The sequence below is a fragment of the Salvia splendens genome, chromosome 16 (genome assembly GCF_004379255.2).
Source record: "Salvia splendens isolate huo1 chromosome 16, SspV2, whole genome shotgun sequence".
In the NCBI taxonomy this organism is placed as follows: Eukaryota; Viridiplantae; Streptophyta; class Magnoliopsida; order Lamiales; family Lamiaceae; genus Salvia; species Salvia splendens.
Window position 1 is genome coordinate 3959510 of NC_056047.1, and position 23827 is coordinate 3983336.

Sequence of the window (23827 nt, forward strand, 5' to 3'; positions counted from 1 at the left end):
AAAAGTTTACAATCGAATTCTCAATGGTTAGATTGCACATCAAAATTCTTTAAATTTGAATTATTGGCCAACAAAATTCGCAATTCTACAAAATCTTAAAAAGGTATGGCTTTTTAAAAAAAACAAACAAAACTAAATTTAAGATAAAATTATATATATATATAGAGAGAGAGAGAGAGAGGGGCAATTAACACAATAATATTGTGATAACTGTATATCGCCGGGATGAGAATGTTAGTCAATCTCTAATAATCTTACTTTTATGGTAAAAATGATTATATAATACAAACTACAGATAAAACCGACTTAATGAGTTCAAAACCAGACAAGGTATAGATAATACTATTATGCATCAAGACTTACAAAATTTACGTATTTATGAAATTAGTCTTTATTAGTATTATTATTACTTTTGGTGTCACATTTTGGCTATGCAATTTTTGTGTAGTAAAAGGAAATAAATACTCAATAATGACTAAGTTTGTGATAATGTTAGCTTCTCAAAATTGTTTTATCTTTCAAAATATTCTTTCCCGATTAATTATTTTTAAAATTCTTTATCTTTTAGAAAAGTATATATAAAATATTTGATGCAGAACATAATTCACAACGGTCAAAGATTAAGGTGATATAGGAATTTGTGATTAATGCAATTTGAGGATTCTAAAAAAGGAGTGTGATAAAATGAGCTGTATTAGTAGACTAATACCTAATTGAGCATTTGGAGGTGTGTATGTGAGTCATGTAACATAATTTGACTTGATTCAAAGTACTTACAATATTTCCTGGGTTATATGGTAAATTTAGGACTATTATTTTCATCTCAAAAGCATAGTTATACAGAGTCATATACAATCAATCAAACACTGTCATAGACCAATTGATGTGAAAAAAAACCTTACAAAATTAAGATGACTTCAATTCTCTTATATTGGCATTTACATATAATCGGCTTAGTTTGTGTCGAATTGTAACATGCAAATATACTAATCCAATTTTGCAAGAATTACTACATGTTTCCAAATCCATCAAGGAAAAATACTTTTTGCCAGCCCAATCTTTTTTCTATCAGCTCTAATCGAAAACTAATTTAGCATTTTCATTTAAAGCCCATCCCAGCTCGGGCTGAATAGTGCAAGAGAAAACGTTATTTCTTACACTTTCTTAACTTCGGTCCGAAAGTTCGGTCTCATTATAACTATCCTGTTATATCCAACTCGTAAAACAAATGGGTCCGGTCCCTCGGCCCGAAAGCTCTAATTATACATATACTTGTAGGAATATAGGATTATCAATTTGGAGGATAGTTTGGTCATTTTGCTTTTGAGTCATGCTTTCACTATCTTTCCATACAAACATTACTTTAAACTTCACGTAGTCTTATGTAGTCAATAGGCTTTATAAAAACACACATGTATTTTATGTGAAGACAAAAAGGGCCAAAAAATACTAGTCTGTGGCATTTCTGTAAAGTTGAAAAAGATGACTCCATTCATCCTGGAAAAAGCACATTTAAGTAGAGCAACAAAACCATCTCTCTCTTTTCTCTCTCTAACTAAAAGATAAAAGCCTGTGGAGAGAAGAATAAAAACATGTCCACAATGATTCAGGTGAAAGAGCAGAATCCCAAAGATCAAAGCACTGCCACCAAAATTCCATTTCTAAATTGACATTGACACTTGTTCAACTCTGTTTTTAAACGGTTTCATCACTTGTCCCTTTCAATTTGTTCTTTTTATTGGAATCCACACATAAAGCAACCACCACTCCACCTCACATCACCACTCCACCAATTAAACAGTGACAAAAAAATTGCAATGAAACTAAAAGAGAGAAAAAAGTGACCAAGAATTGTGAAGATGCAGACAAATTTTCCCCTTTCTCAGAAAAAAAATATGCTGTGAGCTGCCTCTGTCATTCCCTGAAGCTCATCATCATCATCTTACCAACAGCATGCTTTCTTTAAACAGAGACAGAGATTATGAAAAAAGAATTGCTAAAATTAGACTAGAAATCAAGCACAAAGTTACATAATACTACAACAATTTGGAGTGCTTTTTTTCAGAAGAATTCAAAGTCTAAGTAAAGGCCAGATGACCTTTCTGAATCAGTAGCACTCTTGTTAGACGACAGCAACGACGACTTCAACGTCTGATTGAGCGAGGCGAGAACCAACGGCTTGGGGATCTGAGGAGGCGTGGTGCCACGGATGAGCGCCCAGTTCACACTTTCGAAGAAAGGGTGCTGCTTTATCTCTGTGGCTCCTCTTTTGGACCCTAGTCTCTTTTGCGGGTCCTTTGCAAGCAGGCCTCGGATCAGATCCTTCGCAGCAAAGCTGATCGCTGAGCCTTCCGGGAACTTCAACGGCTGCCCCACGACGTTGAACAGCGTCTCCCTGTTGCCATTCCCTTTGAATGGAGTCTTCCCGTGGAGGAGCTCGTATAAGAAAATCCCAAACGTCCACCAGTCAACAGCACTGCCATGGCCGTCTCCTCTGACGATCTCAGGGGCTAGGTACTCGTGTGTCCCGACAAAAGACATGGAATGGGCCCCAGTTGGCTCTGCCACGAGCACTGGGAGGGAGTCTGAGCTCACTGGAGGCGTTCTTGTTCGTGTTGCTGTTCGTTCACCTCTTGGTTTTGTTGATGTTGAGGAGAAAAGGAAGGGTTTGAAGCAAGATGGCTGGAAGCAAGAGGGCTCAACACAAACGGGCAGTTTGCAGGCCGGATCAATGCAGGACGGCTGGATGCAATAGGAGGAGATCATACAAGATGTGCCATCACCAGACGTGAGAAGAGTCGGGTTCACATAGCATCTCAAGGAGAGATCGAAATCGGATAACATGATGTGGCCATCATCCCGGACTAGAACGTTTTCGGGCTTCAAGTCTCGATAGACGACTCCCATCATATGAAGATACTCAAGCGCAAGCAACACTTCCGAAGCATAGAATCTATCAACACCACCAACCACATAACATAAGATAAAGCAAACAGCAACCAATAACCAATAAACTCTACTTCAGTAAATCCATTTCTGCAGTTCAATAGCATAAAGTAGCAACATACTAACTTCAAAACATCAACAAATTATGAATCTAATTCATCTTTAACTGAGCTAATTAAGCGATTATCAATTCAGTCAATGAGAACTAAAAAGAGAGGGGCATAAAAATCAAACCTTGCAGCTTGCTCGTCGAAATGCTTCCCCGGCTGTCGCTGGCGGAGCAAATGCAGGTCGCCGCCGCTGCAGAACTCCATGAGCAAACACGAGAATTTGTCCGTTTCAAAATGGGAATACAGAGTAGGAAGAAAAGGGTGATCCAACAAACCAAGAATGTCCCTCTCCGTTTGAGCCCTCGCCACTTTCTTCCTACTCACAAGCATCCCTTTATCCATCACTTTCATAGCAAAGAGGCACCCAGCGCTCCTCAGCTCGGCCAGATAAACGCTCCCAATATCCCCAAATCCCAATTTCTTCATAAGCCTAAAATGCCCTAATCCCAGCTCCCCATCTTTAGCCTGCACACACTGAATCGCATCCCACCTCCTGTCATTAGCCATGTGCGGCTTCGAAGGGCAGAGGCTCCTGGAGCTGGCCTCGTTGGCGTCGCCGCCGTTGACGGAGCTCAAGCTGCTGCTCATCTCACTCTCATCGGCATTGACCGATGATGGAGTACGTACTAAACAAGAGTGATGGAGTACGTACTAAACAAGCCAGCACAAAGCCCGAGAAAGAGTACTAGTTCGGCATGACCAAAGAGTTCGGCTAAGAGTTCAGTTCGGCACAACCAAAGAGTTCGGCCTCAGCCTACAGCTCGGTAAAAGCCAACTAATCAAGCTCTGCCCTCAGGTCGGCATCAAGCTCTACTCTCAGCATCGGCAAAAGCTGCTCGGCAATACCGAACTGGGAGACACGATCTATCTGGTGGTGGACCCATGCAGGCTCTCATGACCTCCACGACATCCACGACATAATTACTGATGATGTAAGCCACCGCCTAATTAGTGGCCATGCAGGATCTCATGACCTCCGTGACCTCCACGACTTAGGGTGGTGATGCAAGCCACGATCTCAGTTCTATATATAAACGGAACTTAGATCCGATAGAGGATTCACCAACTCTAGAGAGAAAATATCATATAGCAAGCTTGTATTTGTAAGCTGTAGAAAACAGATCAAGCAATACAACTCTGCTCTCTTTTCTTCCCGTGGACGTAGATTTACCTCAGTAAATCGAACCACGTAAATCTCTGTGTTGTGATCTCTACTTTCCTGCATTTACTACCACCAAAAATTCGCGGATTCATCACTGGCGCCGTCTGTGGGAAACAGAGAACCAAATCTGTGATAAAGCGAATTTTTGACCCTTTTTCCACTACAAAAAAAAAAAAATGCATGCCAGATCGCACAACTCCCGTGCCTCCGTCCGTGATGACCATGAGGAAGCTAACCCAGCAGCCCATAGGCCTGGAAAGCAGCCTCGTGAGAAGTCTGTATCCAGTTCTCACGGTGAAGGAACAAGCCGCTCAAAAGGTCCACACACCGAGTCTTCCCAGCAGCCTGATTTGAATGAGGCTGTCAAGCTGTTCTTGGCCGAGAAGCAGGAGGAGTTCTTAACCTTCCTGCAGAAGAGCCAACAGCCGGAGACGACAACGGCAGATTCTCCTTCCTCATCCAGACATGAAAGTCACCACCGCAGTAGTGCCGTGTCTTCCAGGAAGAAGAATCCTCAACCCCGACATGTTCCTGTTTCTCCTCGGCACCGGAATCACAGGAGAACTCCTTCTCCTCCGTACCGAAGAGATGTCGGGTTCGCCATGTACGGAGCATTAAAGACTCCGTTCTCGGACGATATCATCCGAACTCCTTTGCCGCGGAACTACCGGATACCGTCAACGACTTATGACGGGCTAGTGGATCCTCATGACTTCTTGGGATGCTATCAATATAATATGGCGAACCAGGGTCTCAATGAGGTCCACATGTGCAAGCTGTTCCCCGAGTTGCTCATCGGGAACGCCAGAAGGTGGTTTGACAGCCTTCCTCAGGACAGCATTCGATCCTACCGAGATCTAATGGATGCTTTTCATAGGAGGTTCTTTCAGAAAGCGGAAGTCCGAATTACCTCGGCTCAGCTGCTTTCTATACGTCAAGGTCGCGACGAAAAGATCAGCGACTTCCTGACGAGATTCCATAAGGAATGCCTACAAGTAGATAATCTCAATGATCTACTTGTCATTTCGGCATTCCAAAATGGAATCCTGCCCGGAGCTCTCTACAGAAAGCTCGTGGAGTGCGGCCCGCAAACAGCTCAAGAAATGTGGGACATTGCGGACCAGTTTTCCCGTGCGGATGAGGCAGACCGTCGAAAACGGTCTTTAGACAGCTCATCCCAAGAAGAGAAAAAGAAGCCCGATCAAAGCGGCCAGGTGCTTCCTCGCCGAACTCCTTTTGAAAGAATTCAAAGGGCACCGGTACAAGGCAGATTGGGGCCACGGCTCAATCCTGAGAAGCCGCCCGCTCAGTTCGTACCATTAAACAAGTCAAGAACGGAAATTTTCGAACTACATTCCGATATGTTCGAAAAACCAAAGCGGATGACGAAATCAGCCGCGCGGCGACCTCAGGATCAATATTGCTCCTTCCATCAAGCCCACGGTCATGATACCGAGGAGTGCCGAAATTTGGCTGCAGGTATTGATGTTCTTGTGAAAACAGGAACGTTAAAAAAATACCAAAGCAAGCAGCCGAAAAAGAACAAAAAGCAGAGAGGTGCGAACTGCAATCCTCAGGATCCGAAAAGGCATGAAGATCCCGAAGACGACGACGAGCCGCAATATGATGGAGTAATCCAGACTATTGATGCTCTCCCTGCCGGGAAAACTAAGTCGTCCCTAAAAGCAGAACGCAGAGGTTCCAATCAAGAGGAGCCGACACATAAAAGACTGAAGAAAGACGAAGTGATTACATTTTCAGATGCCGATCCCGTCCCGGCCATCTCTCCTCACCAAGACGCTATTGTCATTCAAGCCGGAGTGGCAAACAAACTGATCCACAGAGTATTTGTGGATACAGGAGCGTCAGTCAGTGTTCTTTTTAAAGAATGTTTTGATAAAATGGAAGTGGATCCAGCTCGGCTCAGTCCGGCTCCACTTCCTCTGAAAAGTTTCGCCCAGGAAGACACCCGCCCTGAAGGTATTATCAGCCTTCCGATCACGGTGGGAAAAGCGCCTACAAGCTCCAATACGATGATCGAGTTCTTTGTGGTAAAAGCTCGGTCCCCGTACAACATCATCCTGGGGAGAGACTGGCTCAACACAGTTCGGGCCGTTTGCTCTACTTATCACCTCACCATCAAGATCCCCACTAAAGGTGGGATAGCGGTCATCCGAGGTGATCAAAAGAGAGCAAAAGAATGTTTGCAGATTGCGCTTAAAAGTGCCGAGCAATCAGTTCGGCACCATCAAGCATAGCAATCACAGCAACCGGAGTCAGAGGCAAGCGAGATGGCCGAAGTCACTTCAGAGCCGAACTCAATGACCGTTCGGTTATACGATGACGATCCATCCAGAACGGTCAAGATCGGCTTCGCAGGAACGCCTCTACTCCGAGAAAAGACCATTCAGCTCCTCAAGGAGTACAAAGATGTCTTTGCATGGTCTTCGTTGGACATGACCGGAGTGCCCCCCGAGGTAATCACTCATCGGTTAAATATTGATCCTTCAATCCGGCCAGTAAAACAGAAGCAAAGACTCTTTGCGGCAGAAAGAGGCCAAGTCATCCATGACGAAGTCCGCCAATTACTAAAAGCGGATGTACTATTCGAGGTGAAATATCCTTCGTGGGTGGCCAATCCTGTCATGATCAAGAAAAAGGAAGGAGGATGGCGGATGTGCATAGATTTTACCGATCTAAACAAGCACTGTCCTAAAGATTGCTATCCCCTTCCGAATATAGATAAAAAAGTAGAAGCTTTGATCGGCTTCGAAATTTTCTGTTTTCTTGATCTATACAAAGGATATCACCAGGTGTTGATGGATGAGAGTGACGCTCCGAAAACAGCTTTCATTACCGATTTCGGCATTTTCGCTTATAAAAAGATGCCATTCGGTTTAAAGAATGCCGGAGCCACTTATCAAAGGATGGTAGACAAGCTTTTTCGGCACCTAATCGGAAAGCAGGTTGAAGTGTATGTCGACGACATAGTTGTCAAAAGCAAAAGCACTTCGGAGTACGAAGACAACCTCAAGTCCGCTCTCAACGTGCTCAAGAAAGCCAACCTCAAACTTAATCCCCAAAAGTGTACCTTTTTGGTAGATTCGGGAAAGTTTATGGGTTGTTGGGTTTCAAAGGACGGACTCAAGGCAAACCCCTCAAAAGTTCAAGTCGTTCAGGACATGGCAATGCCGAAGTCCATACATGACGTGCAAAGGCTAACCGGATGTCTAGCCGCACTGAATCGATTCCTTTCCCAAGCAGCCGAAAAGCAACTGCCGTTCTTCAAGGTGTTGAAAAAGGCACCAAAGTTCGAGTGGGGAGCCGAGCAGAAAAAGGCCTTTGACGAGCTCAAAAGTTATCTAGCCGAGCTTCCTATTCTCTCTGCTCCAACCGAAGCCGAAGTAATATTCTTATACTTAGCGGCATCGGATCAAACCATCAGCGCGGTGCTTGTACGAGAAGAAGGCCTAAAGCAGTTTCCCATCTACTTTACAAGCCGAGCATTAAGAGGTCCAGAAACAAGGTATCAACCTCTGGAAAAAATTGCTCTGGCGTTAGTAAATGCAGCAAGGAGACTGCGGCCATACTTCTACGCTCACAAGGTATGCGTCTTAACCGATCTGCCTCTTCGGCAAGTTTTGACCAAACCAGAAGCATCAGGCAGAATCGCCAAATGGGCCATAGAGCTGGGAGAACACTCAATCGAGTATCTACCCCGGAAAGCTATCAAGGGACAAGCCTTGGCAGATTTTCTTGCAGAAGCAAAGTTCGATCAAGCAATTCCTGTTATTGCCGAACAGAAGAATTCTGCCAATGCCGAACTAGTACAGCCCTTGGAATCCGAAGTAGAGCCGCCGGACTGCTGGAGCGGATTCGTAGATGGAGCTTCAAACAAGATGGGAAGTGGAGCTGGTATTTTACTTGTCGCTCCCGACGGACACGAGGTAACCTACTCACTTCGGTTCCTATTCCCCACTACTAATAATGAAGCCGAGTACGAAGCCCTCCTGGCCGGACTCCAGTTAGCGCAAAGTCTGCTCGTCAAATCTCTCAAAGTCCATTGTGATTCACAAGTCATAGTAAATCACATGTTGGGTACAAGTGAAGCTCGTGACGAGAGAATGAAGGAGTATTTGGACAAAGCGCAAAGCATCAGCCGAAGTTTCTCCTATTTTCGGATAATCCGCATTCCCAGAGCGGAAAATAGCCGAGCAGATACCTTAAGTAAGTTGGCCTCAGATCCGAGCTCAAAGGCGGAAGAATTAGTGCATCGAAGCATTGATGAAGCCGAGGTACATTCAGTATCCAGCTCGCCGAACTGGACGACGCCGATCTTGCAGTATCTGGATCAAGGACAATTGCCCGAGGATAGGAGAGAAGCTCGGAAGATCACGTGCCGAGCACTTCGGTACGAGCTTCATGAAGGAGTCCTCTTTAGAAAGTCTTACCTCCAGCCGTTATTGCGGTGCGTAGGACCAGAAGAGACGGACTACATCCTCAGAGAAGTTCATGAAGGATCGTGCGGTAGCCACATCGGAGCCAGAGCTTTAGCTAAAAAAGTTCTGAGATGGGGATATTATTGGCCAACCTTGGTACAAGAAGCAGTGCAGCTCGTCAAGACCTGCCCGAAGTGCCAAATCCATGCAAATATCCCAAAGATGCCGCAGACCGATCTATCCACTATGCAGAGCCCTTGGCCTTTCATGCAATGGGGCATAGACATAGTGGGACCACTTCCTCAAGCTCCTCGGCAAATGAAATTTCTAATCGTTGCCGTGGACTACTTTACGAAGTGGGTGGAAGCTGAACCATTAGCTACGATAACGAGCTCGAAGACATTGGATTTCGTCTGGAAGAACATAGTGTGCCGATTCGGCATACCCCACATCCTCATCTCGGATAACGGGACTCAGTTCACCGACAAGACGTTCAAGAATTGGTGCCAAGAGCTGGATATTCAACAGCGGTTCACTTCGGTCTCTCATCCACAAGCAAACGGACAAACGGAGGTAACAAATCGTATCCTGGTGAAAGGGTTAAAAGCTCGGTTAGAACAAGCCAAAGGACAATGGGTAGAAAATCTCCCTCAAGTCCTATGGTCCTACCGAACTACACCCACAATCTCCAACGGTGAAACTCCGTACAGTCTGGTGTACGGCACTGAAGCCGTAATTCCGGTGGAGATCGGCGTACCCAGTCCCCGAACTCTAAATTTCTCCTCAGAAATGAATGACGACGGACTGAGAGCCGAGCTAGATCTTGCCGAAGAAAGAAGAGAATTGGCATGCATAAAAGCAGCCAAGTACAAGGAGCAAGTAGCCCGGTATTACAACCAAAGGGTGAAGAAGCTGCGATTTCAAGTGGGAGATCTCGTCTTGAGAAACAACGAAGTAAGCCGAGCAGAAAAGCTGGGCAAGCTCGAACCCACATGGGAAGGTCCGTATCGGGTGTCAGAAGTCCTCGGCAAAGGGTCTTACAAATTGGCTCACATGTCAGGAGAACAGGTACCCCGAACATGGCACATTTCCAACCTCAAAAAGTTCCATTTGTAAGAGACAGTCCGGTCAGTCAGTCTTGAGTCCTGTTCGGTCAATGTGCTTTCTTTGGTTTGCTTGGTCTTTATTTGTCTCTGTGCGTTTTGTCTGTGTGTTTTGTCTGTCTCTGTGCGTGTCGTCTCTTACAAATGTTACTGAGGTATCTTGTTCTTCGAAGGCTGATCCCCTTCTTAGAACATGTATAAGCCAACGATTGTGAAGTCCAAGCTTCTAAAGAAGATACAAGACCACAATTCAGCTTAAACAAGCAGTTCGTCTGAAACGAGCTGCAATAAGCCAACGATTGTGAAGTCCAAGCTTCTAAAGAAGATACAAGACCACAATTCAGCTTAAACAAGCAGTTCGTCTGAAACGAGCTGCAATAAGCCAACGATTGTGAAGTCCAAGCTTCTAAAGAAGATACAAGACCACAATTCGGCTTAAAAATCAAGCACTTCGTCTGAAACGAACTGCAACAAAAGTCCGATTCTCGCGATAAAACTTGCCTGAATTAGGACAAGGGAAAGTCCGATCCCCAAATTAGGACAACGGAAAGTCCGATCCGAGCGATAAAACTCGCCAAATTAGGACACAAGCTTAGTCCGGTCAAAGATGTTTATTTCATCAGACCTAAGACGAGTCCGGTCAAAGATGTTTATTTCATCAGGCCAAAGACGAGTCCGGTCAAAGATGTTTATTTCATCAAGACCAAGGACCAAGTCTGGTCAAAGAAGAGTTCACTTCATAAGACCGAGGACAAACATCAACTTACCCCGTACCATTATCCAGGATGCCGAAGTGATTCACTTCGCTCTTCGGGGGGGGTAGTGATGGAGTACGTACTAAACAAGAGTGATGGAGTACGTACTAAACAAGCCAGCACAAAGCCCGAGAAAGAGTACTAGTTCGGCATGACCAAAGAGTTCGGCTAAGAGTTCAGTTCGGCACAACCAAAGAGTTCGGCCTCAGCCTACAGCTCGGTAAAAGCCAACTAATCAAGCTCTGCCCTCAGGTCGGCATCAAGCTCTACTCTCAGCATCGGCAAAAGCTGCTCGGCAATACCGAACTGGGAGACACGATCTATCTGGTGGTGGACCCATGCAGGCTCTCATGACCTCCACGACATCCACGACATAATTACTGATGATGTAAGCCACCGCCTAATTAGTGGCCATGCAGGATCTCATGACCTCCGTGACCTCCACGACTTAGGGTGGTGATGCAAGCCACGATCTCAGTTCTATATATAAACGGAACTTAGATCCGATAGAGGATTCACCAACTCTAGAGAGAAAATATCATATAGCAAGCTTGTATTTGTAAGCTGTAGAAAACAGATCAAGCAATACAACTCTGCTCTCTTTTCTTCCCGTGGACGTAGATTTACCTCAGTAAATCGAACCACGTAAATCTCTGTGTTGTGATCTCTACTTTCCTGCATTTACTACCACCAAAAATTCGCGGATTCATCAACCGATGAATCGTTCTTGACGTCAATCTGTTTGTCGACGAAGCATGCACCATCGCTCATTTTGCTGGAGCTGGTGTCGTCGGTGCTGCTGCAGAAGTCAATGCTGGGGCTGTTGTGGATGGTTAGGTCGTGAAAAATGACCTTGATGGAAATAGGGTCGTGCGTGGAGGTGGTCATGATTTGGGGGAAATGGAATGAGAAAGGAAGGTGTTTGATGAAATGAGTGAGAGAGGGTGAGGGAAAGGGGCCATATAAAGGGGAGAGAGAGATGGTCAAATGAGGTTGGGAAATTGGGGACGCCGAGGCAGTCAAAGAGAGAGAGATGCGGGCGGCAAGAGATAGTTAAGAGAGGGCATTCAAATTTGAAAAATGTGGGTTTTAGGAGTTGAGATGCCCAATGAATATTGGTGGGTGGATATTTCTTGGCTGCAGAAATGAGAAATCCTCTCTCTCTTCTTCTCTCTCTGCAGTGATACGTTGTTTAAGGAAGGAATGGAACAGCTTGGAGACAAATTATATAGGGCTTGCAAACATGTGCTTACATTATACATACAAAACGGGGTACTGTCGGAGGTGGCTACAAATAGGAGAAAGAGGAGAGGGAGACTAAATAGATTTTCAATTATTTAAATTTTTGTCTATTAGAGCATCCAAAACCGTGCTCTTGCCAACAAGTTGTGGGCCCGGCGCCGCTATTCCTGTCTGCGCTTAGGCAAGAGCACAACACTCACAGTTGTGCTCTTCCGCAAGGACGAGCACAATTCATTTTAAATAAAAACATTCCCATAACATTAAAATTCATTAAAAACCCGAAATAATATTACAAATTACAAATAAAATAAAAAAGACATAATTAAAATACTAAAAAATAAAAATTACATATTTAAAATACTAAAAATTAAAAATTACATAATTAAATTCCTAAAATTAAAAAAACCACTACGCGTTGCCGAATTTCTCCCGCATGTGTTTGATTAGGTCTTCTTGTAGCTCAACGTGGGTTCGGGTATCGCGCATTGTGTGCCTTGTTTGGATCCTCTCACCCACTGTCGTATACACGCCTAGGCGTGGGGAGAGCTCGCGCTTGAGTTTCCGGCTTCATCCTCGTCGTAGAAGCTAGCCGCCATCGGTCCTTCGTCGGCTATAATCATGTTGTGTAAGATAATACACGTGTACATGATGTCGGCGATATTGTTCAAGTACCACAGCCGAGCCGGGGCCTTCTCAATGTTGAATCGGGCTTGAAGGACCCCAAAGGCTCTTTTGACGTCTTTCCGCGCGGACTCTTGACGCTGCGCAAAAAGAACCCGTCTCGGGTCTTGCGGGTTGCTGAGCGTCTTCACGAAAGTCGACCACCTTGGGTAGATACCATCGGCGAGATAGTAACTCATGTGGTATGTATTTCCGTTGACGGTGAAGTCGATCGCCGGTGCTACACCATTCAACACATCATTGAAGAGGGGTGAAAAATAGAGCACGTTCAAGTCGTTGTTGGATCCGGCAAAGCCAAAATATGCATGTCAATTCCATAGGCGGTAGTCGGCGACCGCCTCAAGGATAAGTGTTGGGTCGCCGCCTTTGTGGCCGCTTAAGTGTTGCCCCTCCAAGCAGTCGGGCAATTCTTCCACCTCCAATGCGTGCAGTCAATGCTGCCAAGCATTCCAGGAAAGCCATGGACTGATTCGTGAAGACGAAGCAACCGTTGGCAATCATCGGTGGTGGGTGCCCGAAGGAATTCATCACCGAAAGTTGTACGAACGCCCTTGCAAAAAATTTTAAGCCAAAGGATTCCAGTGGACTCACCGATATGCAAATACTCATCGAAGAGGTCGGTCATTTGCCCAGTAGCGAGTTGTCGGATGGCACACGTACACTTCTGCAACGGCGTGATACTTTGCCGACCAGCTGCATCTAGACCTGTTTGGAAGAATTCAACACGGGCGGACAATGTGTTGACAATACGCATAAACAGACGCTTTGACATGCAAAAACGGCGCCTGAAGTAATCCGCCGGAAATTGCGGCTGGTCGGCAAAATAATCGGCAACGAGCCTTTCGTGGGCTCCCTCCCGATCACGATGGGTGTAGCGGCGAGTTGATCTAGTTGGTTGAGGAGGAGGGGCGGGGGTATTCGCTGCGACATATGCATCATAAGCGGCACGATGTTGTTCATAGTATTCTTGTTCTTCGCACTCCGCTTCCGCAATAAGATGGGTGAAATCCATTTGAGGTTTTGAGTGAGAGATGAAGGTGTAGATAAGTTGTATGAAAAATATGAATGAGAGATGATTTGATGTGGAAAATGGATTATGAATGTGTGTATTTATAGATGATTTTGGGAAAAAAAATAAAAAAAATAAAAAAATACAGAAAAAACGGGCAAAAAACGGCCATTTTTTGGGATTGGGAAAATATTTTTTTTTGTCATTTTTAATCGATTTATATAATTAAAAACCGATTTTTTGAAAATAAAAATAAAAATATTCAAATGCAACGGCTATGTCGTTGCCCAATCAGCCGTCGACACGTCACCTGCTCGCTGGCACGGACGTGCTCGATGCATCAAGCAGCGCCGTGCCAGCGGCGCGAGCACAGCGGCGGACGACGTCTTCCGTGCCGCTGGCACGGACGGACGGACGCCGTCCGTCTACCGTTGTGGGTGCTCTTATTTTGTGATTTTGAATGATATTGTATTTTTGAATTTAATGTGTATTTACGTGCGTCCGTCCACCGTTGTGGGTGCTCTTATTTTGTGATTTTGAATGATATTGTATTTTTGAATTTAATGTGTATTTACGTGATTGGGGTTTGATCGGTTTGGGAAATTAAATTATTGAATGTTGAAAGATCAATTTTTATTGGATTTTTGAAGGACAAAATCGACTCTTTTGATCGGTTTGGGAAATTAAATTATTGAATGTTGAAAGATCAATTTTTATTGGATTTTTTAAGGACAAAATCGACTCTTTGATAGATATATATTTATTCAGATTCATAGTAATTGTAGGTGTCGAAAGATAATATGTCGTGAATGTGCATCTATTGTTAACTTTGTTACAATTCGTCGCATGTACCTTTTTTGTTTTCCACTGTGCCTTTTAAATTTTGTAGTCTCTGTCAATTGGTCGTAAACATTGTATTGTAGCGATGTTAGCCCCGCCCACTAGGCGGACGTCCCGCATAGCCCCGCCCATTTTTTGTCCATAGCCTCAATTTTTTTATTCACAACTCCAAATTTTTGTTTCCGACATTATAGGCAGACACTTTCAATAGTTTCAAAATTTTATAACCAATTTTCGTTTTAATTTTTTCGTTTAGTTTTAAAATGAGCTGAATTGAAATAATTATAAAACGAGATAATTGAGACCGAATATTCGTTGTATTGGCAAAGGTAAAATTATACAACGAACATTTAAAATAAAATACATATAAAAAACGCCGCCACCGTCTAATCGGTGGCGGAGTCCGATTCCTCCTCCTCTTCTCCGTCTTCTCCGTCTCCCTCGTTGCCGCCAGCCGCCGCTGCCCAGGACCCTCATCAGCCAAGCGTAGACGGCGCTGAATCCGACGTATGAGGTCGGAGTATATATTCTTGATGAACGGGTCGGTTGCGGCCTCGTATTTGCTGCAGACTTCATGCATTTCTTGCATCAACTGCACATATACGTTATCCCTCAAGACCTCGCTGGCAATAGGGACCCTTGGCGGCGGTATAGGCGCGGGTTGCGGGGCGCGCGATCCAGACGTTGCCGACGATCGGCGGGAAGAACCTCTAGCTTCTCTAGCGCGTCAGATAAATGCATGTTGTCCCGGAGGGCGGGCGCTCCTAGAGTGTGTAGCGGAGGGCTCTTCGGCTTGCTCTTCGTTCAGGTCGAACGATTGCGAGCCGCTGCCGTTGTTGTAGTCCCCGACAATATTGTGTCTTGTCCGCTTCGGCACCGGAGCCTGCTCTTGCGCACAGATGGCCTTGAATTTCGGAGAGTCCTCGAGAACAAGATACTCCTCCCACATTGTGAACTTCGGTCAGCCCTCCGTGTTGTATTGGCCCATCGACAGTGCCTTCACGTCAGCTTCGCTTCGGCCACTCTCCGCGTGGAGCAGGTTGTTTTGGTATATGCCCACGAACCGCCTGGTGGCCAGCAGAATCCTAGACCACTTCTTGCGGAGCTGTTCCGCGTCACGCTCTCTGGCTCCGCGAGGTTTGAAATCGTTGTACGCCAACAGGACGCGCTTCCAGAAGCTCACCTCGGTCTGATCGGTGCCCACTATGGGGTCGGATGTGGCGGCATCCCACGCCCTCGCCACTGCAATGGACTCCGCTGTGGTGTAGTGGACACCCCGTCTGTTTCCGGCTTCCATTGAGCCGCTGCCTGAACCGCCACCACCGGAGCCGGCGCCGCTGACATTGCCCGAGCCGCCACCGACACTGCGACGGCCGCCACCTCTTCCGCCGCCGCCACCTCCACTGCCCGAGCCAGCCCCTTCGGACCCCCCGACTCTCGTCACAATGGGCGTATCCGGTACGCCGGAACTGAGCAGACCGAACATCGTTTCCAGTGCGTATTGATCTGCGTCGGTGAAAGTAGAGCTATTGGATTGGAAAGGAGTCTCCGGATGCGGATGGTTAAGGGCGTCGAGGTTGGGTCTGTAATCTCCAAACGCCGAGCAGCTCAGATTCCCCGGCAAAGGTTGGGGCGTGGGAGCAGACCTCCACGACTGAGATGGAAGAGGAGTTGGACTCGATGCCCACGGCAGGGGAGATTGACTCCAATTCCATGGCTGGGACGGAGAGCCGCCATATCCCGACGGCTGAGAAGGATAGCCGCCATATCCCTACGGTTGAGACGACTAGCCGCCATATCCCGACGGCTGGGAAGGATTGCAGCCATATCTCGATTCGTGAGAGCCGGGTGATTCGTCGTCTCCACCGTGTATTTTTAGAGAGTGAAAGTGTAGATAGTGAATGGAGGGAGAGTGTGTGCAAATGGTGTAAATGGATGGTGGAGGAGTGGTATTTATAGGGTTAATTTTTGAAAAAAAAATTTAAATCGGACGTCAGCCACAGATAGGCGCGCCGACCGCCGCCCCACTATAGACCGGCGCACCTATCCCCCACCGCCGCGTCCTCGCCCCGTAATCGCCAACGCCTCGTCTGCTCCCATTTTTTCGTCCGCCTTGGGGCGGACGTCCCGCTCACTATATGTCGCCCCGGCGTCGCCCCCTCCGGGGCTATAGGCGCGCCGGGGCTATAATGGATGCTCTTAGCATACAAGTGAGTTGTCGGATCTTAATTCGAGTATCATAATTATGGCACATTTATTATTTTTTGGAGTTATGTCTCGTGCTTTTTCCAACAATATCCGCATAAATGACAGATGTCCGATCTCTTTTTTCTTCCGTCAGTGTGTAATTTATGATGAACCCGGTTTAGAATGTATTTGTAAAATTTTATTTTGTATATTAAAAATTAAATAATAGTAATAGGGTAGGAACAAATTAAGCTACTTAAGAAGAAAAAACGGTAAATAAATATGTTTGATGATACTCAGATTTTTAATTTTAATTTAATTCTTAAAAGTTAGTTAGATTCAAGTCAACGTTTCTAAATGTAGCAAATAGTATTATAGGATTGTAGCTACTATGCTTAGTGAAGCACTCGTAATATTTAAATGCCCTTTAGAAAAGTTATTACTACTCCTTAAACGCAATTTTGAATTAGATAATAGTACTCCGTATATAAATCAAGTTTTTACTGGACAAAGTAACAGCGATCAAATGTACCATATCATATAATCACTTTCCCTATCAATATTACCTTTCTTGTCTTTACAAATTTTTCTCTTGTATTGTGTCTTTCAATACTAAATCTACTAATATATGGAGAATTTATTATTTTAGTAAACTACAATTAAAATAGTTGGTAAATTCAAAAACAAAAAGTTCAAATTTTGCTTTTCGTAATATTTATCTGGCGTATGTTAAATGGTCCATCTATATATTTATTCATGTGGGACAGGCTTATAAATATCACAATTAATAGTCAACCAAATTCTATCTATAATATAGACATAAAACCGATTTCGGCCATTTATAGTTTGAACCAACATTTCTGCTAACAACTTTAAAAAAACTCGCAAAATAATTATAAAAAATAAAAGATGCAGATGTTTTATTTTCAAAAAACAATTGAATAGTTGTCTGTGCTAACAGTAACAGCTCACATATATTGATTTCATTTCATACATGAAAACGATTGATGGAGTTGTCAACAGTGTAATTTCTGTGAATCAAATTAAATTTGAAAAATTAAATATTACAATGTGATCTTTTTTAAAAAAATAAATTCTACCAATACAATTTAAATTAAGATAATATAGCTTTTAAACTAAATATACTAAAACGTGTCTTAAAGGAAAATCGATTTAGACGTGTTTTAGAGACAAACTAAGCAAAAAAAAAAACACAACTGAGACGTGTTTTACCCGTCCACAAATAAATGTCATTAATGATGGCTTACATTGGTTGTTAATAGATTTAATTTTGCAGCCATATTAAACAAAGTACCTTCAAAATGCAGCCATGTTAAATAAAGTGTGTATATATAATTTCCCTTTTTTTGCTTTATTATTATTATTATTATTATTAATATCTCGAATTTAAATACTATATTATGTGGTCCCATTACTTTCATGTTAGAAGTTTTAAGATAGAATATCATGTATAAAATGAAAGAAGAAATGTGTACATAAAGATGCAACAATGCAGAATAATATTTATGAATACGTTTTTAGATTAAATATATACTCCTGTAATTTATATTTTTGTTTAGTGTGTTAATTATTTGTTATAAAATATTGAGTGCTAAAATAATTTTAAATTGCTCCGGCTATGGACTTAATTATGATAATAAGTTAGTCAATCAAAATAAATTAATTTAATTGTTATATAGTACTTAATATACTATAAGATTTCAATATCGCACATCGCACTAATTAAATGTTTTATGGCTGGTTTTTAAATTTTCAGCCTTTCAGGGATACAATTAACAACTGTAAGATTTATAGTTATTGTTGTATATAAGAACTGATACATTTATTAACTTACTAAAGTTTCTTTATATATATATTGTTATAATTTATAAACTTATAATACCAATTTCCATGGATACGATTGACAACTGTAAGGTTTTTTATGCAGTATTATTATTTCAAGAATGAACACATTTGTCAAAATTACTAAAATTTCCTTATACATATTGTTATAATACCAATTTCTTTGTCAATATTACAATAATATGGAATTTATTTTATTTTTATTTTTATTTTTTTCCAGGCACGTTAGAACATTAATTTAAATGAAGGAAAACTAAACCCATTGTAAAAATTCAAATGTTAAAGGGAGACAGACATGAACATAATTTCACAGTGCACATTGATAAACTTATAGCCCCAATTCCATTTTGTTTAATGTATTTATATATTTATTTGATACATATAAAAACAAAGCAGAAAAGTTCAAAACAATATAATTAAGTAAAATATTAATATTATTAGATTAGATTAATAACTATATACGGGTGCGTTTCACATGAAAATTGGTGGAAAAATTATAATTTCACTCATTTTTTTTTCACTTGATTGTTCGATACCAGTATAACTTTCATTGGGCACAGTGGAATTCAAGCAGCTATTTTTCTTATTTAATTTCGTAAATCTTATCACGAGGCATTGATATGATAATATTTTTCTTATTAATTAAAAAAATGAAATGTATGGATTTATTTAGATGATTTCAAAGTTGGATATATCAACCAGAACTATCATTTATAAAATCAAAACCATGTTTCACTGACACAATATTCATAATTTTCTCTTGAAAAAGAGATTTAAATTTCAGTTATATGGAGTAGTACTATATTACTTACATATCTTAATTTCAAAATTATAGATCGAAGTAATACTTTATCATAATTGTTGTAATGGAAGCATATAATAGGTCTGATCTAATCTAACCATGTTATGAAAAAACAAAAATTAAGTCAAATATTTGTCTTAAATAGTTTATAATGTTCAAGATACCTAATCCTAACCAGAAGATCTACGTCTGACCAAAAGTGGGTGGTACGATATTAGTATTAATCTAAACATAATAAAGTCTGCACTTAAATATTTTTATTATAATCCTTCAACTAAATGTATAATCTTTATAATAATCGCCTTGTTACTTCATGAAAAGCTCACTAAGTTAGTAAAATTTGATATTGTCAACTTATTACAACTCATTTGGATGCACAATGAATAGTACTAGATGACTCATGCACAACTGAATTAATTTTTCTTGATATATTTGGATAAAGATTAGTACTTTTTTTTTTATCTTTTATTTATGCACAATTAAGAGTGCTAAATGAGCCAATTGATGTAGCAGTAATAAATATTTATGGGCCGCGCCCCATAAATGTCCAATTTAAATAGATAGCGCAGAAGTTCAATCATTGCTGATATTCCATAATTCTCAAGAGAATTCAATGAGTTGGATGATTTTATTGCATCCAGTGTTCGAAATTCTGTTGTTTATGCATACTAAATTACCAAACTACCCTCATAATTTGCCTACGATTCTTAGTTATTGTGCAGTAGATTCATAAACTCATAAATCACCATGTTTTCACTTGAACTTCATTTAGAATATTATCAAAGCTACACGTATTTTGATTATTCAAAATGTGATCATAGTTATACACAAATCCTGGTCTTATTTGAGTAGCCATATCGTCAACAAAAGCAAAATCATACATAGATACTGCCCGAACAGAGCAGTCCACATCGTTGATGGTCTCGATGCTGTCCGGGAAAATCGAAGTATCTCATAACAACAAGACAATATGAAATATCAAGCTCAAGACGAGTAGACAACATATACAAAATAAAATCATGTTTGTTGAGCAAAGTCGTAACATTACTCTTTCACCAACACCACAAACTTATAGGTGAACAATATGTCTGCTAATTTGGGATTTATATATCAGAATACTACTACTAACCAATAGTTGTAAGATCACGACAAGGGAGAACTAATCTCTAGATTATCTGCATTTCCAAATAACCAATTCTTGAATGATACTAAAATATATAAATGGTTCATAGCAACTTATGCACACACATATAGAAAAGATGTTTATGGGATATGAAGATATATAGGATAATATGGCTCGAGTTAAGTTACTGTTCTATCAAAACCTGATCTGCAAAAAAATGATATTACTATTCAGGTATTGAGAGCTCTCTTTTTCTTCCACAGAGAAAGGCATTGGCATCCTTGACTCGTGCTCACTTGCAAAAACAACACCATAAGACTGAAATATTGGTAGCTATGATCCAAAAATAAATGAGGGGAAAAGCGAAGCCATAAATAAACCAAGTGTTACCTGTCACTAGGTCGAACTGGTGAACTTCATAACCAAGTGACATACTTTAGCATCTTGCAGTATGTTCTTTTCTGAAATAAACCAAGTAGCAAGGAGAAATCAACCAAAATATGGACAAATAAATAATACTACAAAGAATGTTGATTTTCTTAATTTCATTACTCATGTTCTTTTTTCATTACCTGGGCTTAGCCTGCCTGAGTCTTGAAGATGGGGAAAAAGGAGAGTGTAGTGGGAGGATTTTCATTGCCCGTAAAAAGTACTACCGGACGACTAAGAATTGCACCGTGGTGTGAGCTCCCATCATTCAGCATATCCATTCCTTTCACTAGGACATGGCAGGTTAAGAAGGCCTATTTCGTGTAGCATAGATAGAGATCCACCATAATCTTCGGTCTATGCATAGGTGGACTAGGTTTACCAATAGTCAGTACATGAACAGAAACCATCTCTGAAACGATGAAACCGGTTTGCATCTCTAACAATTATTGTTCTGTTTGTGAGCTTCGAGATGTATTTAGCTGCAGAGTGGCAATCATCGCACATTCTAAGGTTCTTCATGACACGGATGGGTGCCCCTTGAGGTGTTTTCATGAGCGCATACGCTATGGCTAACTTCTCGCTGTGATAACCGAGCCAATCCTCTTTCTGTTCCTCCTCCACATCGTGCAGCTCCGTAGCAATATCTGGAACATAACCCAGAGTTCTAATCTTAGCCAAAAGTGTCTTCACCTTCTCACGAATTTGAACAGACTCCACATGATTCGTGTCACCAGAGACAAAGACATGTGTGTCATTTCTAATTTCTATCCAGCTCAATCCAGGCTCTTTTTTTATGTTCCTTTCTCTCATCAATTTTCTCACAGCGGAGGCTTTATCCCATCTCTTGGCTTTGGCGTGCATATTTGACATTAGGATACACGTGCCAGCATCATCCGGGCCGATCTCCAGCAGTACATCTGCAACTTTCTTTCCTAGACCATAATTCTGATGGACGAGGCAAGCATTGAGCAAGGTTCTCCAGGCAATGACATCCCATCTTAGTGGACTCGATCTAATGAAATTCTCCGCCTCATCTAGCCTACGTGCCCTACCTAGAAGCCCAACAATGCAGGTATAGTGCTCTAACCCAGGTTCAATGCCATAATCTCTCATCATATGATCCAGATAATAGAAAGCTTCATCAACTCGCCCCAACAAGCTACAAGCAGAGAGCACCCCGACAAAAGTTACATAACTGGGTTGTTTCAATTCACTCAACATATGTTGAAACACATCAAGGGCTTCCATGCCAAGCCCATGATACGAGTAACCATTTATCATCAAATTCCATGATATGACATCACGATCTAACAAACTCTCGAACAACATACGTGCATCATCAATGAGGCCACATTTTGAAGCCATGTAGATCAAAGCATTACCAACAACAATATCGTGCTTTAATCCCACCTTCTCAACGCGTGCATGTATCGAACTGCCATACCCAAGAGCTGACAAACCAGCACACGAGTTCAAAAGCACTGCAAATGTGCATTCATTCGGTACAATGTTTTCGCGGTCCATTTCCAAAAACAGCTTAAGTGCTTCTTCAAAGCATTCATTCTGTGTATAGGCAGTTAGAGCAGCTGTCCAGGTCACCTCATTTCTTGCTCTCAACACATCAAAAACTTTTCTCATCTGTGAAACATCACCACATTTTCCATACATATCTAATGTGGCACTACCCACAGACAAATCATGATCCAAACCAATCTTCAACAGTCTACCATGAACTTGCCTTCCCAATATCAAATCCTTAAGATGGCCACAAACACTGAAAACATTAACACAAGTAACACCATCCCACCTACTCCACTCCAATTCCTCAATCATCATACGCAAAACATAACACGCCTCGTTCAAGTACCCATGTGCCAAGAGTCCATTCAACACCGAATTATAAGTGCAAAGATCCGATCTTGGTGGTGAATCAAGAACCTGCATGGCCTCTTTCAGATGAGTTGACATCGTATACAGGTAAACAAGTGCATTCTTAACATATTGATGAAATATCAATCCAGACTTCAATGCATACCCGTGGCACTGCTGGCCTTCATCCAACAATCCACAATTCGAGCATGACGAAAGAACCATCGGTAGCACATGCCTGTTTGGGTTTAGTTTATCCACATTAACCATTTTTCTCCACAGCTGCACAACTTCTTGAGCGTATCCGTGCTGTGAATAACCGGACATCATGCTGCCCCAAGAAACGACATTCCTCTTGCGCATTTTGTCGAACAGTATGCGCGCACTCGATAAATCACCACACTTTGCATAGTGATTGATCAACGAGTTCTTCTCAATCACGTGGTTCCGTGTAATTTGATTGATAACAATGAGATGCGCGTGGATGGATTTACCGAATTTGAGGTTTCTAGCTTCTGCCGATGCTTTTAGAAGCTTTCTTACGTCCATTGCGTATGGCGCGAAAATTGAGTTGGGGAGGAGGCAGACAACGAGAAAGAAAATGAGAAGGGGATATGGCAGTAATGGTGCTGAAAAACGATCGTATAGCGAATGATACGGTGGCTGCTCGGCGTCGGCGAAAGACGACTAATTTTTCCACCACAACAGAGACAGCTGCGAGGGAGAGATGCTACATACGTGTGTTTCAAAGTGAGAGGGTGTTGAGAAAAGAGGGAGGAAAGGGAACATAGGTGAGGGCGTAGTAAGCCCGGCGGCGGCGAACACAGTCGCGGCAGAGAGAGGACCGACAATGCGACGGAGAAGAAAAAAATTGAGCACAAAATTTCATTTTATTTATCAATTTTCTTTTATTTACTCCTCTTTTATTATTTCATCACTTGACCTAATTGGACTTGGGATAATAGTTAAGCCAAGCACCTATATTCTTTTGATCATTTGGGCTTCTAAACTACTAGATCTCAAGTAGTAATCCTTCCGTCCCCTTTAGAGTCCCGGTCACTTTTGCTCATCCGTATTGTAAAAATCATAATAAATAGTTAAAGTGAAGAAATGGTAAAGTAAGAGAAAGATTAAGGTATAGAAGAGTCTTGTATACATTATTCTCCCTCTTACTTTACTATTTCTACACTTTAACAATTTATTTTGATTTTTACAAAATAGGTGTGCAAAAGTGACCGGGACTCCTAAAATGGGAAGGATGGAG

At 42.2% G+C, this 23827-nt stretch overlaps 3 protein-coding genes across 5 annotated transcripts; all 3 read right to left on the minus strand.

Moving 5' to 3' along the window:
* Positions 1 to 1840: 1840 nt before the first annotated feature.
* On the minus strand, positions 1841 to 3668 carry LOC121769980 (serine/threonine-protein kinase D6PKL2). The gene is made up of 2 exons (XM_042166765.1): positions 3181 to 3668; positions 1841 to 2953 (listed from the first exon to the last, which is right to left on the minus strand). Exons 1-2 carry the CDS (start codon positions 3642 to 3644, stop codon positions 2062 to 2064), a joined length of 1356 nt encoding a protein of 451 aa, XP_042022699.1. The 5' UTR covers positions 3645 to 3668; the 3' UTR covers positions 1841 to 2061.
* An 11580-nt stretch (positions 3669 to 15248) lies between these two features.
* On the minus strand, positions 15249 to 15773 carry LOC121771957 (GPI-anchored hemophore cfmA-like). Its single transcript, XM_042168861.1, has one exon. The coding sequence runs from the start codon at positions 15771 to 15773 to the stop codon at positions 15249 to 15251; it is 525 nt and encodes a 174-aa protein (XP_042024795.1).
* A 4517-nt stretch (positions 15774 to 20290) lies between these two features.
* On the minus strand, positions 20291 to 23439 carry LOC121769843 (pentatricopeptide repeat-containing protein At5g39680-like). 3 transcript variants are annotated; one of them, XM_042166606.1, is made up of 3 exons: positions 20835 to 23439; positions 20653 to 20723; positions 20291 to 20557 (listed from the first exon to the last, which is right to left on the minus strand). In XM_042166606.1, exon 1 carries the CDS (start codon positions 23110 to 23112, stop codon positions 21070 to 21072), a length of 2043 nt encoding a protein of 680 aa, XP_042022540.1. In that variant the 5' UTR covers positions 23113 to 23439; the 3' UTR covers positions 20291 to 20557; positions 20653 to 20723; positions 20835 to 21069. The 3 variants fall into 3 exon arrangements, with proteins under 3 accessions (XP_042022540.1, XP_042022541.1, XP_042022539.1); XM_042166607.1 differs by having other exon boundaries at positions 20291 to 20580; XM_042166605.1 differs by having other exon boundaries at positions 20291 to 20723.
* Positions 23440 to 23827: the final 388 nt, after the last annotated feature.